Source organism: Danio rerio, chromosome 11 (assembly GCF_049306965.1).
Source record: "Danio rerio strain Tuebingen ecotype United States chromosome 11, GRCz12tu, whole genome shotgun sequence".
In the NCBI taxonomy this organism is placed as follows: Eukaryota; Metazoa; Chordata; class Actinopteri; order Cypriniformes; family Danionidae; genus Danio; species Danio rerio.
The window spans coordinates 45,312,233-45,327,010 of record NC_133186.1 but is presented as its reverse complement, the minus strand read 5'-3'; the positions used below and the strand labels follow the sequence as shown (position 1 = coordinate 45,327,010).

Here is a 14,778-nt window from a genome sequence, read left to right as displayed (position 1 = left end):
GGTAATAAAATCAGCCTTGTTAACAGCTGATTGACAATTCCAGAGGCCCACGGAGAGAGAGAGTTGTGAAATAGTAGATACATGTATTGAACGAAGGTTGTGAGGATTACGCCTGCAGCGCACCTCCCGTGTTTTGCGAGTGTTAGTAACAACAGGAATTAGAAAACACATAATAAAAGTGCACTGACAACAAAAAATAAGTGTAAAGTAAAACAATACAGTAAAGTACTCAAGTGCTTTGTCGGTGTCTTTGCTCGGTGGAGTCGCGCAGGTAGAGTCGATGGTCTTTACCCTCGTCGGTCTTCACACGAGGCGGTCTTCACACGAGGCTGCCGCGACCGCTGCCGCGGTGAACTAGTTGTTTATATAACCCCAAAGCACTAGCTGATTGAATTCAGCTGGACACGCCTCGAGAGTCAAAACAAGGGCCGAAACTGAGGCGGACGACGCGAACCGCGTCTGCGTTCGCTACACAAGCTCTTATAGTAACCAAGGAAACAGTGGCTAAACAACTTCTAGTATTATACACAACTGAAAGCAAGTTTAAATGTCCTACAACTTTACACAAACAGCTGGAAACAAGTCCTCAAACCATACACAACAACTGAAACAAATCTTAAATGTACTTACAGGCTGCTGTTCTAGATGCTGCTAAAGTGCTTCTCCTGCCGACTAATGCTACCGTGCTCACTATATAGTGGTTACCTGGCGTTTGGACACGCCTCCCGAGTCAAAACAAGGGCCGAAACTGAGGCGGACGACGCGAACCGCGTCTGCGTTCGCTACACAAGCTCTTATAGTAACCAAGGAAACAGTGGCTAAACAACTTCTAGTATTATACACAACTGAAAGCAAGTTTAAATGTCCTACAACTTTACACAAACAGCTGGAAACAAGTCCTCAAACCATACACAACAACTGAAACAAATCTTAAATGTACTTACAGGCTGCTGTTCTAGATGCTGCTAAAGTGCTTCTCCAATAATATTTTAATCCTTAATATTTTAATCCTTAATATTTTAATATAATAATCCTTAATATTTTAATCCTTTATATTTATATTCTATATCTATTGTTATTATATCCTATATATATATATATCCTTAATATTTTAATTTTTTCATATGTAAAGATATTTTCCTATTGCTCTCTTGTGTGTATTAAGCAGTGTGTAAGCGAGGCGCAACTCTGCGCTGGAGTTTAGACCGGGTTTGTTTTGGTCTAATGAAAAAACTATTTTAGTTTCTCAAAATAGCAACGCGCCAGCGGTCCGCCTCAGAACACCTTCCTTTTTAGACCAGAACGCCTATGGCCGCACATATGAGCGCTAATGCATTTGCTATTTAAACAGCGTAGCGCAACGCCTCAAAACCACTCTTGCGCCAAGCTGAAACTAGCAAAAGACTATTGCGCCGCGCCTTGTGCCACACTGTGCCGGGTATATGATAGGGCCCTAAAACTTCTCAACTTGCGGAGGAAATAGAGGCTCTGACTTGCTTTCTTATAAACCGCCTCTACATTACAATTAAAATTCAAATTATTATCAATATGGTGCCTAAACACTTAAAATTTGAGACCTGCTCTACTATTTGTCAGTTTATGGTAGTCTTAAACAGACTGGTGTCTACCGCTCTTGTTTGACTCCCCAGACATAACTCCCGATATTTAGGTGTAATGAACTTTTGCCAAACCAATCTGTAATACTATTAATATATTTAAAATATAATATCGCACATATTAGAGTAAAAATATTACATTAAATGTGCTTGTATATTTGTTTTTCTTGCTTTTTCATTGAAGATGCTGGAAAATACCTCGCTGTGGCCTCCCATGATTCATTTGTGGACATTTATAACGTTCTGACCAGTAAGAGAGTGGGAATCTGTAAAGGAGCGTCCAGCTGTATCACACATGTGGACTGGGACGTCCGTGGTAAATCACACACACACACACACATACACAGATTAATAGGCTGATTAACATGCAATTTAGCTTAGTCCCAGAGTTGGAAAGAAAAATAAAGTATGCATATTGAAGTAATGAAAGGTTTTTGTGTGCGTTATTGCAGGAAAACTGCTTCAAGTCAACACTGGTGCCAAAGAGCAGCTCTTTTTTGAAGCTCCGCGCGGAAGACGACAAACTATCAGCAGTTTAGAGGTACAGGAGCTGAACACTGAGCGTGTTACATCATTATTTGCAGCACTGCGTGTATAATCGTGTGTGTTTTCACCTGTCTGTGTGTGTGTGTGTTCAGTTTGAGAAGATGGAATGGGCCACCTGGACGTCAGTGTTGGGTGGCACCTGTGAGGGCATCTGGCGGACTCTGAGTTTGGTCAACGCCTCGTCTCTCACCAAAGACAAGAAGCTTCTGGCCACTGGAGACGACTTTGGCTTCGTCAAGCTCTTCAGCTTCCCCTCCAAGGTCACTGCTCATCCTAATAATAGCTAATCATACCATACGTCCTTTGTTTTTGAAGGAAATCTCTTCAGCACACCATGGCAGAGTTTATATGAGGGCAAAATACAGTATTGAGACAATTTAAAGGGAAGCTATAATGCAGAAATCACTTTAATAAGGGGTTTAAACACAGGTGTGTGGCAGCAGTGTGTGAATATAGTCAGCTTCTTATGGTCAAAATGTTTTAATTGTATTTTTTATAATCAGACTTGATAGAAACACTTTGATTGACATTCTCCCTTTGTACGTGTCATCAGAGGGGGAAAGCCCCGCCCACTAGTGTCCATCTCTCCCTCATTAGCATAGGAAGTTAGTCTTGTTTTTGAATCTGCCACTATGCTGATACACAGGGATTTGTAGCTCCGCCCTCTTTTAAAAAGAGCACAATCTGATTTGAATTTAAAGCGATAGTCGCCAAAACGGCACAAGTAGGATCAAAGCCTAAAAGGGTCAGTTTCAGTTTTGAGCTAAAACTTTACACAAACACACACACACACACACACACTGGGGAAATCAGAGATTTAATTATTACATTATCTTTTAAAAAGGGGTATAATAGGTCTCCCTAAAATTGTTGTTTTCTGTTTAAAAATATTGTGGCAAAGTTGAATTTTTATAAACCATTGCTCCAGTATTTTTATGACTTTTCTACTTATATTGTGATTTTAATCATGTTTAGTGTGTATTTTATTTATAGACTATTTTTTAGAATTAGTTATTTTTATTTAAAATATTTTTTTCATAATTAATTTCGAAATTGCTCAAGAAGCATTTGTTAATATTATCAAAGTTTAACACGAACTTCCTATTTTTGGATGTTTTGATACATTGTTTATTTAAAAGAAAATTTCATGAATATTAAATTCAGTGGGGAGCATTTAGAAATGCAAAATAAAATATTATTAAATAAAAAATAATCAATTTTATGGTTAATTTAAAATTAGGCGAAGCAGTAGCGCAGTAGGTAGTGATGTCACTTCACAGCAAAAAAGGTCGCTGTGTAGCTGGTTTGAGCTTCGGCTCAGTTGGCGTTTCTGTGTGGAGTTTGCATGTTCTCCCTGCGTTCGCATGGGTTTCCTCCGGGTGCTCCAGTTTCCCCCACAGTCCAAAGACATGCGGTACAGGTGAATTGGGTAGGCTAAATTCTCAGAGTGTGTGTGTGGATGTTTCCCAGAGATGGGTTGCGGCTGGAAGGGCATCCGCTGCGTAAAAACTTGCTGGATAAGTTGGCGGTTCATTCCGCTGTGGCGACCCCAGATTAATGAACGGACTAAGCCAACAAGAAAATGAATGAATGTGCGTGAAAATCCCAGCAGATCAGCAGTTTCTGAAATACTCAGACCAGCCCGTCTGACACCAACAACCATGCCACGTTCAAAGTCACTTAAATCCCCTTTCTTCCCCATTCTGATGCTCGCTTTGAACTGCAGCAGATCGTTTTGATCATGTCTACATGCCTAAATGCATTGAGTTGCTGCCATGTGATTGGCTGATTAGAAATTTGCAATAACAAGCAGTTGGACAGGTGTACCTAATAAAGTGGCCGGTGAGTGTGTATAATACACACATATAATGTCAAAACAAATTTTGATTTTGGATGCGATCAATCATGATTAACCTTTGCCCAGGACTAATAAAACCCCCAAACATTTGAACAGTAGTGCAATAATCCTATTTAAAGCCTGTGTTTAACACTCAAAACTATTATAATTTATCATTTAATAATTAATAATCAACTGAGCGTGATGCTTTTTGCTTAATACAGGGTCAATTTGCCAAGTTCAAGAAGTACGTGGCCCACAGTGCCAATGTGACGAATGTGCGATGGTCCAATGATGATGCTATGCTGCTGTCGGTGGGTGGAGCCGACACAGCCCTCATGATCTGGGCGAGGGAGGGGATTGGTCCACGCGAGAGCAAAGTAGTGGACAGTGAGGAGTCGGATGATGACGCTGAAGAGGACGGAGGTGAGGTTTGCTTTGGTTTATTGGATGAAATGTAGTGTTCTACATTTATTTGACAAACGTCTGTGTGTTTAGGGTACGACAGTGACGTCGCTCGGGAAAAAAACATGGATTACACAACAAAGATCTATGCTGTTAGTATAAGACAGATGACTGGAGTAAAGCCACACCAACAGCAGAAGGAGATACTGGTGGATGAACGGTAAACAATACTTTTAAGCATGTTTACCACAATGCTATCTTTTTATTAGCATGTTTTAGCATATTGCTAGCATATTTTAGTGGTTGCTGTTTGTTGGAAAACAATGTGTTAGCACATTGCTAGTGTGTTAGTTTGCTGTTTAGACATTTAATAGCATGTTATAAAATACCACAATGCTATCTATGTATTACCATGTTTTAGCATGCTGCTAACATGTTCATATAATAATATATAATATAATAATATAATATAATAATATATAATAATATAATATAATATAATAGAATAGAATAAATAATATATAATATAATAATATATAATATAATAATATAATATAATATAATATAAGAATATAATATTATATTATAATATAATATAATAATATATAATATAATATAAGAATATAGTATAATAATATAATATAATATAATAATATAATAGATTAGAATAGAATATAGAATATAATAATATATAAAATAATAATATAATATAATAATATAGTATAATAATATAATATAATATAATAAATATAATAATATAATAATATATAATAATATAATTTAGTATAATATAATATAATATAATATAATATAATATAATAAAATAATATAATAATATAATATAATAATATATAATATAATATAATAATATAATAATACAGTATAATAATATAATATATAATATAATATATAATATAATATAATATATAATATAGTATAATTTAATCTAATATAATTTAATATAATATAATATAATATAGTATAATATAATATAATATAATATAATATAATATTATAGTATAGTATAACAATATAATATAATATAATGTAATTATAGTATATTGTAATAATGTTTAATGATATTGTATAATATATAATTTGAAAAGGACAGTCCTTTTCTGTCAGTGTAATGATAATAGTTATTTTTCCTGCAGACCTCCAGTGAGTCGAGCCGCACCGTTACCTGACAAACTGGTCAAGAACAACATCACCAAGAAGAAGAAGACGGTGGAGGTGTGTTTAAACTATAAATTACAGTAAAGCATAAATTACAGTACAGTGTTTAAACAATGGAAACCTTTGGAATGTCCCCACAATTCACAAAAACAAATTTGTGTGTGTGTGGACATTTGTTTGTTTTTTTTTTGTTTGTTTGTGTGTGTGTGTGCATGTTTGCGTTTATGTGCATGTGTCTGTGTGTGTTTGTGGCCATGTACATTTTTATGTATGCCTGTGTGTGCATACGTTTGTGTGTGTTTGTGAGTGCTCATGTCTGTGTGATTGTATGTGCTTGCATGTATTTGTGTGTGCATGCTTGTTTTTGTTTGTTTGTTTGTGTGTGTGTTTGTCTGTGTGTGTGCGTGCATGCCTGTGTGTGTTTTCAGGAGCTCTCTCTGGACCATGTGTTTGGATACAGAGGATTTGATTGTCGAAACAACCTTCACTACCTCAATGATGGAGCCGACATCATCTTCCACACGGCTGCTGCTGCTGTCATCCACAGCCTCTCTGCTGGTAAACCCTCATTACTGCACAGCTGCTGGTTTTCTTGCAGACTGGCTTGATTTTATATATTTGTGGGCGTGTCTTCTACAAGCCAATCTGATTCCAAGTCAGGTTTGAGCTGCTGCTGACCTCTAGAGGCTACAGGTGGAACTGCAACTGCGCTTGTGTTTCAGAAAAATAATCATTTTTATCACTTTGATGTATTTATTTGCTTATTTATTTTTTTTGATTTCTTTTTTTAAAAGTTTTTTTTCTTTCTTTTTTTCCTTCCTTCATTTTCTTAAAAAGTGTATCAAAGGGCATTGCAGAACAATAAGATCAGAACAAGCTATAACTCCTTCTAAGCTTAAATTATAAGAACACTTGTCATTTAAAAGTCAAAAACACTGAAATAAATTGTCGCTGTTTTTTGTGGTTTGCAGGTACTCAGAGCTTTTATCTGGAGCACACGGACGACATCCTCTGCCTGACCGTCAACCAACATCCCAAATACCAGAACATCATCGCCACGGGTCAGATCGGTCAGTGTGTCACATTTACAGTTCAGTGTTCAGTGTTCACTCCTCCACATCTCTCTGCATCTCAGTCACTCTCACTGGCTTCTGCCTTCGCTTCTTCCTGCTGCACTGCTTGATTTTCTGTTCATATCAGGCCTGCTTGTGTGATTTTGCTAATAATTAGAATCTTCCTTACTTAAGTCCTTCTTTCTTTCCTTCATTTCTTTTTCTTCATTTCTTTTCCTTCCTTTATATTTTCCCTCCTTCATTTCTTTTGCTTTTTTTCCTTCATTTCTTTTCCTTCCTTCATTTCTTTTGCTTTTTTTCCTTCATTTCTTTTCCTTCCTTCGTTTCTTTTTCTTCACTCAATTTCCTTTATTCATTTTCCTATCTCCTTTTATTTTTCTTCCTTCATTTCTTTTCCTTCCTTTTTCTTTATTTCTTTTCCTTCCCTCTTTTTTTCCATTCTTTATTAAATTTCCTTCATTTTCTTTTCTTAATTTATTTTCCCTCCCTCCCTCTTCCCTTCCTTCCTTTCTATTTCTTAATTTCCTTTCATCCTTCCTTTATTTCTTTTTCTTTCTTTTCCTTTATTTCTTTTCCTTTATTCTTTCCTTCCTTTCTTAATTTCTTTTCCTTCATCCCATTTCCTACCTTTATTTTCCTTCCTTCTCTCATGTATTTTCCTTTCTTCTTTTCTTCCTTCATTCCTTCCTTCCTGCCTTCCTTCCTTTCATTTCTGTTTCTCTAATTCCTTCATTTTTTTCTTTCTTTTCCTTCATTCATTCCTTTATTTTCCTTCCCTCTTTTTCCCTTCCTTCCTTCATTCTTTCCTTCCTTTCATCATTTCTTTTTCTTCATTCCATTTCATTCCTTCATTTTCCTTCCTTTATTTATTTTCCTTCCTTCCTTCCTTTGTATTTCTCTAATTCCTTCATTTCTTTTTCTTTCTTTTCCTACATTTCTTTTCCTTCATTCCTTTTTTTTCATTCCCTCATTTTTCCTTCCCTTCCTTCCTTCCTTCTTTCCCTTTCCTTCCATTTTCCTTCCATCTTCCTTCCTTCTTTCCTTCCTTCCTTACTTTCTATTTCTCTAATTCCTTCATTTCTTTTTCTTTCCTTTCCTTCATTCATTTTCTTTTTATTTCCTTCCTTCATTGCTTTTCCTTCCTTCCTTCCTTCCTTCCTTCCTCCTTCCTTCCTTCCTTTTCCTTTAATTTCCTTCCTTCCTTTATTCCTTCCTTTATTTCATTTCTTTTCCTTCATTCATTTTCTCATTCCTTTTTTTCATTCCCTTTTCTCTTTCCATCCTTACTTCCTTCTTTCATTTTCCTTCCATTTTCCTTTCTTCGTTCCTTTCTATTTCTCTAATTCCTTCATTTCTTTTTATTTCTTTTCCTTCATTAATTTTCTTTTTTTTCTTCCTTCATTGCCTTTTCTTCCTTCCTTCCTTCCTTCCTTCCTTGCTTATTTCCTTTCTTTCTTCCTTTTCCTTTTATTTCCTTCCTTCCTTTATTCCTTCCTTTATTTCATTTCTTTTCATTCCTTCATTTTGTTTCATTCCTTTTATTTCCTTCCTGCCTTCCTTCCTTCCTTCCTTCTTACTTTCCTTCCTTCCTTCCTTCCTTCCTTCCTTCCTTCCTTCCTTCCTTCCTTCCTTCCTTTCTATTTCTCTAATTCCTTCATTTCTTTTTCTTTCTTTTCCTTCATTTCTTTTCTTTTTTCCCTTCCTTCCTTCCTTCCTTCCTTCCTTCCTTCCTTCCTTTCTTCCATTTCCTTCCATTTCCTTCCTTCCTTCATTTATTTTATTTCTTTTCATTCCTTCATTTTGTTTCATTCCTTTCTTTTTCTTTCTTCATTCCTTCCTTCCCCTCGTTCCTTCCTTCCTTCCTTCCTTCCTTCCTTCCTTACTTTCTTTATTCCTTCATTTTCTTTGCATGCTCAGTCACTTTCATCATCTTTTGTGTTTGCTTCTCTCGGCGTGCACTGCTTGATTTTGTGTCAGTAACAGGTCTGCTTGTGTTTGTTTATGTTTGTATTTTGTTTTGCTAATGATTTGAATCTGCACATAATTCTGCTTTGGCACTAAGAGCAGCTTCTCTCATTTTTGTTGATCACTGTGTCATCCCTCATCAACACACAGGCGACATCACCGATCTGCCAGGTAGGACAGCAGAGAGCTCATCTGCATTATTGGCTTTTGCTCTGCTCTTGTTTTACATGATCAAGTGTGTGTTTGAGCATGAAGAACATCTGCAGAGTTACAAAGCAGAACATCACACAAACACCCCCTCTGTAGCCCAGACTTTCCCTTATTATTTCCTTCTTACCTTACTTCCTTCTTACCTTTCCTCTTTCCTCATTTTCTTTTTCTTCTTTTTCTCTTTCTTCCTTTCTATTCCTTTACTGTATTTCTTCCTTCCTCCACTTATTCCTTCCTTCCTTGCTTTCCCATTTTCCTTACTTTTCTTTCTTTCTTTCTTTCTTCCCTTCTTTCTTTCATTACTTCCTTCCTTTTCTCCTTTCCCTTTTCCTTACTTTCATTTCTTCCTTTCTTCTTTCCTTCCTTTATTATTTCCTTTCTTCCTAATATCCTTCCTTCCTTTCTCCTTTCCTTCTTTCCTTATTTTCTTCCTTCCTTCCTTCCTTGCTTCCTCCATTTCTTCCTTCCTTTTCTTCATTCATTATTTCTTTCCTTTCTTCCTTCCGCATTTCCTTCCTTCTCTCCTTTCTTCATTTTTTCCTTGTCTTTCCTTTCTTCCTTACTTCCATCCTCCGTTCATTTCTTCCTTGCTTTTCATCTTTCCTTCCTTCCTTCATTCCTACCTTCTTATTTCCTTCCTTTCCTCTTTTCTTCCTTCCTTCATTTTTCCTTTCTTCCCACCTCCCTTTTCTCCTTTCTCTTTTCCTTTGTTCCTTCTTTCCTTCCTTCTCTGCTTTCTTCCTTTCTTCATTTTTTTCCTTTTCTTTCGTTCCTTCCTTCCTCCCTTTCTTCCTTCCTTTTCTTCATTCATTCCTTCCTTCATTCCTACCTTCCTTATTTCCTTCCTTCCCTCTCTACTTCCTTCCTTCATTTCTTCCCTCCTTTGCTTCATTCCTTACTTCCTTCAATATTTCCCTCCTTTCTACCTTCTTTCCCTCCTTTCCTTTTTCATTACTTTCTTTTCCTTCTTTATATCCTTCCTTTCCTCCTTCCTCCTTCCTTCCTTTCTTCATTCCTTGCTTTCCTTCCTTCCTACCTTTTTTCCTTCTTTCCTTTCTTAATTATTTCCTCATTTTCCTTTCTTCCTTCCTTCCTTCCTTCCTTCCTTTCTTCATTCCTTCTTACTTGTCTTTCCTCCTTTCTCTTTTCCTTACTTTTCTTTCCTTCCTTCCCTCCTTTCTTCCTTTCTTTATTTCCTTCCTTTCTTCTTAATTTGCTTCTTTCATTAATTATTTCCTTCCTTCCATTCATCATTAATTACTTTCTTTATAAAATGTATATATAAAACAAGACTAAAACAAACTATAAAAAATACATGAAAATATCTTATTTTTAATCTTAAATGAATGTTTTCTCATAAAATATATATATATATATATATATGTGTGTGTGTGTGTGTGTGTGTGTGTGTGTGTGTGTGTGTGTGTGTGTGTGTGTATTATTTTTCCTTATTGTAAACTGTAATTTTGGTTAAAAAAGAATAGTAATATTAACAACAACAAAAAAATTAATACATCTTGATGAGAAAAAGTGTATATAAATATGACTCTTGTTCTCTGACAGCCCTGGTCACAAAGGCTTTAACTGAAATTAATGAGTATTAACACGATTTATTTTTAATTTCCTAATTTCTGTAAAAAAAAAAAAAACTCTTCTCTCTGCGATGTTTGCATCCATGAATCCTCATTGGCTTGATTATTCTTGATTATTCCCTCCTTAAGTGCTAGAAAAAAAAAACCTTGACATGTGTTTCCTCTGTCCTTCTAAAAAAGCCTGAGTATCATTCAACCTTCATCATATGATAATATTAAACTGTTGTTTTATTTTTTAATTACTCAAAATGTGGAAAATAGCAAGATTTTTATGGCAGAAATAATAGGATATAAATGTAATAATTTAAAGTGTTTTTCAGTGTAGTTTTGCTAACAGTGTCTTTGGTTTAAATATTTATACATTCATTATGCACAAATAAATGAGTCAAAATCATTCCTGCATATATTTATGCAATTATACAGATGTTTTAACAGGTAAATGTGAATATTTGTATTGCATTAAAAGGAAATGTGTTGTTCAATAAAACTTTTAATTCCAATATCTTACATTAATTATCAAATAAAAGAGAGAAAAAATATAAATGTGTGTGTGTTTGTGCAAAATATGCATAGTCCGTGTGTTCTAATAAACCTGATTCTATGAGTTAAGAGTTTAAGTGCTGCTGGTCCTGATGTCAGTGTGTGTGTGTGCGCATGTCTGCAGGCCTTGCACCGTCCATACATGTGTGGGACGCCATGAGTAAACAGACAATGTCTGTGCTGCGCTGCGCTCATGCTAAAGGCATCGGATACGTCAACTTCAGCGCCACGGGGAAACTGCTGCTGTCTGTGGGAGTGGATCCAGAACACACCATCACTGTGTGGAGGTGGCAGGAAGGTCTGACCCATTCTGAGTCATTTATCAATATATACGGTTGAAGTCAGAAATATTTGCCTTCTTGTGAATTTCTTTTTCAAATAGTTCCCAAATGATGTTGAACAGATTCAGGAAATTTTCACAGTATTTCCTATAATATTTTTTCTTCTGGAGAAAGTCTTATTTGTTTTATTTCGGCTAAAATAAAAGCAGCTTTAATTTTTTTAATACCAATTTAAGGTCAATATTATTCGCCCCCTTTAAGCAATATTTGTTTTGGATTGTCTCCAGAACAAACCACTGTTATACAATGACTTGCCAAATTACTCTAACTTTACCCTAATCACCCTAGTTAAGCCTTTAAATGTTAAAAAAAAAAATCACCAAGCAAAAAAACAAATAATAAAATAAATAAAAACATACATACTAGTCAACAACAGCCAGATTTGTGTGTGTATATTTGTGTGAGAGTGATATTAATGCGCTACTGCTGTGTTGTCAGGCTCCAGGGTTTGCAGTAAAGGTGGTCACACAGACAGGATCTTCGTGGTGGAGTTCAGACCTGATTCAGACACTCAGTTCGTGTCGGTGGGAATCAAACACATCAAGTTCTGGACGCTGGTTGGAGGATCTCTGCTGTATAAGAAAGGAGTGATCGGAGCGGTGGAGGACGGACGCATGCAGACCATGCTCTCAGTGGCATTTGGAGCTGTGAGTCTCTCATAATTATTCATATATGGCAGAATATCATTTAAAGAATGTCCTGTGACATTAAAATGAAATATTTTAAATGGTAGTTTTAGGGATATCTATAACCTAGAAATCATGTTCAGAAGATATGAGATAAACATGTAAAGCTTGCTAACTGGATCAGTGTTTTCTCATTTTTTCATCAAATCTTCTGACCAATCAAATACTCTCTAGTCTGTCATGCCCCGCCCCCTTCTTCCCATTGGCTTTTCATATGATGCACTTGAGCTCAAGCACTCTCACTGGAAGAGCTGTGAGAAAACAAAGTGCTATTGGCTGTTTTATAAGAGGAGGGGCTACTCTATATGCCCCGCCCTTTCTTCATATTTCAGCTGAGATTACATCATCGAACAAAAAAAGGAACATTTCTAAGCTCTTCACCTTTAAAAAGAAGTGTAAACTGATGACAGGAATATTTCCAATCCTTCATTGTTTTGCTTACCAGAACAATGGAGGCAATTTAGTGGTTTAGATTAATATCATGTTTGATAACACTTTATATTAAGGTGGCAGTTACTCATGCTTCTTGTAGTTTACTATAGTAATTACAGTAAGGGCGGCACGGTGGTTCAGTAGTTAGCGTTGTGGCCTCACAGCAAGAAGGTCACTAGTTTGAGTCCCAGCTGGGTCAGTTGGCATTTCTGTGTGGAGTTTGCATGCTCTCCCTCCGTTGGTGTGGGTTTCCTCTTGGTGCTCCGGTCCAAACACATGCACTATATGGGAATTAATAAACTTAATTGGGCATAGTGTGTGTGAGTGTGTGTGGGTGTGTGTTAGAAGGAGTGTGTAAAGGTGTTTCCCAGTACGGAAGGGCATCCGCTGCATAAAACATATGCTGGAATAGTTGGCGGTTCATTCCGCTGTGTAATAAGAGACAAAGCTGGAGGAAAATGAATGAGTGAATAATTATTATAAGTATATATAATAAATTAATTAATTCATTAATTTTAATTTCGGCTTAGTTTTGGCTTTATTATTTATCAGAGGTCACCACAGCGGAATGAATCGCCAACTTTTTCTGCATATGTTTTACACAGCGGATGCTCTTCCAGCTGCAACCTATCACTGGGAAACATCCATACACATTCACACACATACACTACGGCCAATTTAGCCTACCGTATTCCCCTATAGCGCATGTGTTTGGACTGTGGGGAGGAAAAACCACGCCAACACGGGGAGAACATGCAAACTCCACACAGAAATGGCTACTGACCCAGCCGGGACTCAAACGGGGCTCGACACCACTGTGCCACCCTCTTTTAAATAAAAAAAAATTCTAATAAAAATGATCACTATTTTGGTGAGAAGTGCTTTACCTCATGGTTCCTCTCCCTAAGAAGTGTGTATACAGTGTCTTCAGGTATATATAGTGGTATCGACATGTGGTAGAATTAAGCAAATAATGTGCAACTATGTTTTTCTGTTGTGTGTGTGTGTGATATCAGAATAACCTGACGTTCACCGGCGCCATAAACGGCGATGTGTTTGTGTGGCGGGAACACTTTCTGGTGCGTGTGGTGGCTAAAGCTCACACTGGCCCCGTGTTCACCATGTACACCACACTCAGAGACGGACTCATCGTCACTGGAGGAAAAGAGAGACCGTAAGTGCATACACACACACCCACACACAGATGTACACACTCAAACTGACATACACACATGTACATAAATACACACTCTGACACACACACACACATACATACACACACAGTACATACAGAAACTCACACACACAAAACATACACTCACATACATACATACATATGCATTTAGGCATGTAGACATGGTCAAGAGGATCTGCTGCAGTTCAAAGCGAGCATCAGAATGGGGAAGAAAGGGGATTTAAGTGACTTTGAATGTGGCATGGTTGTTGGTGCCAGACGGGTTGGTCTGAGTATTTCAGAAACTGCTGATCTACTGGGATTTTCACGCACAACCATCTCTAGGGTTTACAGAGAATGGTCTGACAAAGAGGAAATATCCAGTGAGCGGCAGTTCTGTGGGCGCAAATGCCTTGTTGATGCCAGAGGAGAATGGCCAGACTGGCTCCAGCTGATAGAAAGGCAACAGTAACTCAAATAAGCACTCGTTACAACCGAGCTCTGCAGAAGAGCATCTCTGAACACACAACACGTCCAACCTTGAGGCTACAGTAGCAGAAGACCACACCGGGTGCCGCTCATGTCAGCTAAGAACAGGATTCTGAGGCTACAATTCACACAGGCTCACCAAAACTGGACAATAGAAGATTGGAGAAACGTTGCCTGCTCTGATGAGTCTCCATTTCTGCTGACACATTCAGATGGTCGGGTCAGAATTTGGCCTTAACAGCATGAAAGCATGGATCCATCCTGCCTTGTATCAGTGGTTCAGGCTGCTGGTGGTGGTGGTGGTGAAACTTTTTTTTTTTCAATTATTTCCTTTAAAGAATCTTTTTAATATGTTTGTTTAGCTTTTTCCACAGTATTCCATGCCTATATTCTTCCTTTTTTCCCTTCAAAATTCAGAATATATTTTATTAATTGGCAATACAAACTTTATCTTGCATCTCAGTTTATATCTTACAACTCTGGTTTCCTTTTTTTGTTCAAAGGCAAAACTATTGTCTCATATTCCAAAACTAAAGCAGTGTCAAATGCATCATTCATTCATTTTCTTTTTGGCTTAATCCCTATTAATCTGGGGTCGCCACAGTGGAATGAACCGCCAAATTATCCAGCATATGTTTTTATGCAGCGGATGCCCTTCCAGCCGCAACCCATCACTGGGGAACACTCATACACTCT

General features: G+C 37.0%; 1 protein-coding gene across 1 annotated transcript in view; it reads left to right on the top strand.

The window, feature by feature from the left end:
- The window catches only part of eml6 (EMAP like 6), a 96,070-nt gene that overhangs the window by 68,485 nt on the left and 12,807 nt on the right, over positions 1-14,778 (top strand). The window contains exons 25-36 of the mRNA XM_073917132.1: positions 1,801-1,932; positions 2,069-2,157; positions 2,255-2,422; positions 4,224-4,425; positions 4,498-4,624; positions 5,559-5,637; positions 6,009-6,138; positions 6,552-6,650; positions 8,769-8,789; positions 11,085-11,258; positions 11,740-11,948; positions 13,436-13,593. Coding sequence (XP_073773233.1) covers positions 1,801-1,932; positions 2,069-2,157; positions 2,255-2,422; positions 4,224-4,425; positions 4,498-4,624; positions 5,559-5,637; positions 6,009-6,138; positions 6,552-6,650; positions 8,769-8,789; positions 11,085-11,258; positions 11,740-11,948; positions 13,436-13,593 — 1,588 coding nt within the window. The remainder of the gene's footprint in view (positions 1-1,800; positions 1,933-2,068; positions 2,158-2,254; positions 2,423-4,223; positions 4,426-4,497; positions 4,625-5,558; positions 5,638-6,008; positions 6,139-6,551; positions 6,651-8,768; positions 8,790-11,084; positions 11,259-11,739; positions 11,949-13,435; positions 13,594-14,778) is intronic.